Raw genomic sequence first — 2,163 nt, 5'->3', positions numbered from 1 at the left:
TGTTGGCTCTTCTCTCTGCTGCCAGGGTGAAACATCCCAACATCTTGCAACTGGTGGATGTGTTTGTGACCCGCAAGGAGTACTTCATCTTCCTGGAGCTGTGAGTGTGGGCCTGGGGTCCCAGGATTCCTCTACCCTCTGCGGCCAGCCCCCTTTCTGGACCCTTGAGGTCCCAGGTCTTGCCCAGCCAGCTAGCTGGTGTAGGCAGCCTGCCCAAGTGCTCCTGCCCCACCCCCAATCCCGCCCACAACCGGGCTCAGGGGCTGGTGTCCCTCAGGGCCACGGGGAGGGAGGTGTTTGACTGGATCCTGGACCAGGGCTACTACTCGGAACGAGACACGAGCAACGTGGTGCGGCAGGTCCTGGAGGCCGTGGCCTACCTGCACTCACTCAAGATCGTGCACAGGAACCTCAAGGTGAGGCCAGGAACGTGGTCAAAGGGTCTGTTGGCAGCTGGCCTGGGGCTGGGGTGGGAAGCACTTTGGGGCCTCGGTCTAGCCTCTGAAGTCCTCACTTCATGGAGTCTTTCTCTGCCCACCCATATGTCATTCCTGGCTGGAGCAGCTAGAGAACCTGGTTTATTACAACCGGCTGAAGAACTCAAAGATTGTCATCAGCGACTTCCACCTGGCTAAGCTAGAGAATGGCCTCATCAAGGAACCCTGTGGGACCCCTGAGTACCTGGGCAAGCAGAGGGGAGGCAGGGGCAGGGTGGGGAGACAGCCCTCAAGGAGTGGCTCTGGGTAGTGGGGAAGTGGGTGTGAATGGTACCAGGCTTGGCCAGGCCTGATATTGACCAGTCAATTGGTACTGTGTTTGCAGCCCCAGAGGTGGTAGGTCGGCAGCGGTATGGACGCCCTGTGGACTGCTGGGCCATTGGAGTCATCATGTACATCTTGTGAGTGGATGGCAAGCAAAGAGGTTTACAGCCAGGTAGGGTGGGGGCCTATGTCCATGGCCTTCCTGGCTGACCTTGCCCTTTGGCTTCCATGCAGGCTTTCAGGGAATCCACCTTTCTATGAAGAGGTGGAGGAAGATGACTACGAGAACCATGACAAGAATCTCTTCCGCAAGATCTTGGCTGGCGACTATGAGTTTGACTCTCCATACTGGGATGATATTTCACAGGCGGGTGAGGAGGTGCCCAGCATATGGGTAGAGTGAAGGATTGGTGTGGGGGACCTGTTCTCAGCCTGCTCTGCTGGACTCTGCTCCTACCCCCCAGCCCATCCATCACCTCTAGACAGTGAGATGGGGTGCCATGCCTAGCCTCTCCCTGGCTTTGTCCCCAGCCAAAGACCTGGTCACCAGGCTGATGGAGGTGGAGCAAGATCAGCGGATCACCGCAGAAGAGGCCATCTCCCATGAGTGGTGAGCAGGGCCCCGGGGGATGGGAGGAGAGGCTGGAGTTCCTTAGCAGCCCCTATCCTTGAGGCCTTGGGTGGGGTTTGGGGGCAGCCAGAGCTCAAGCCAGCCAAGAGGATCTGCCTGGTAATCCCTGGATCTTACAAGGAAAGGGCTGGGCAGAGTCTCCATGAAAGCCTATCCCCCTCGGATCCAGACACATTTGTACCCTTTCCAGGATTTCTGGCAATGCTGCTTCTGATAAGAACATCAAAGATGGTGTCTGTGCCCAGATTGAAAAGAACTTTGCCAGGGCTAAGTGGAAGGTAAGGCTTGGATGGCTCTCTTTCCTGGACTGATCCCAAGTGCTCCTTTTGGCACCCCCAGTCTCTTGCCTGCATCACACACAGGCTTTGCTCCACCCACTATATGGCATAAGCTACTATTTTAAGTGAGTGTGCTGAGCATCTGAGTCCCTAGCCCTGGGGTAATCAGGGCACCATGGGATGGTCTGAGTTTGGCCTTCGCCAAGGAATGGATCCAGCTTCCATAAGCCCACTCTGAGCCTCTCTCGCTATCCTCCTTTCAGAAAGCTGTCCGAGTGACCACCCTCATGAAGCGGCTCCGGGCACCAGAGCAGTCCGGCACGGCTGCAGCTCAGTCTGCCCCAGCCACAGACACTGCCACTCCCGGGGCTGCAGGTGGGGCCACAGCTGTGAGTGGAGCTGCCCCAGCCCTTGGGGGCAGTGCCACCTCAGCCACAGCAGGTGATGCTGCTCTTGCTGCAAAGCATGATAATGCAGCCCCTGCAGACCGTAG

At 57.6% G+C, this 2,163-nt stretch overlaps 1 protein-coding gene across 1 annotated transcript in view; it reads left to right on the top strand.

Moving 5' to 3' along the window:
- Positions 1–2,163, top strand: part of CAMKV (CaM kinase like vesicle associated) — an 11,770-nt gene that overhangs the window by 7,924 nt on the left and 1,683 nt on the right. Inside the window, exons 4-11 of the mRNA XM_039837794.1 lie at positions 26–100; positions 278–416; positions 565–685; positions 823–898; positions 996–1,132; positions 1,293–1,371; positions 1,583–1,670; positions 1,934–2,163. The exon at positions 1,934–2,163 is cut by the window's right edge and continues 1,683 nt beyond it. Coding sequence (XP_039693728.1) covers positions 26–100; positions 278–416; positions 565–685; positions 823–898; positions 996–1,132; positions 1,293–1,371; positions 1,583–1,670; positions 1,934–2,163 — 945 coding nt within the window. The remainder of the gene's footprint in view (positions 1–25; positions 101–277; positions 417–564; positions 686–822; positions 899–995; positions 1,133–1,292; positions 1,372–1,582; positions 1,671–1,933) is intronic.

The sequence above is a fragment of the Pteropus medius genome, unplaced genomic scaffold (genome assembly GCF_902729225.1).
Source record: "Pteropus medius unplaced genomic scaffold, Ma_sr-lr_union100, whole genome shotgun sequence".
NCBI lineage: Eukaryota > Metazoa > Chordata > Mammalia > Chiroptera > Pteropodidae > Pteropus > Pteropus medius.
This window is presented reverse-complemented; position numbering and strand designations above follow the sequence as displayed.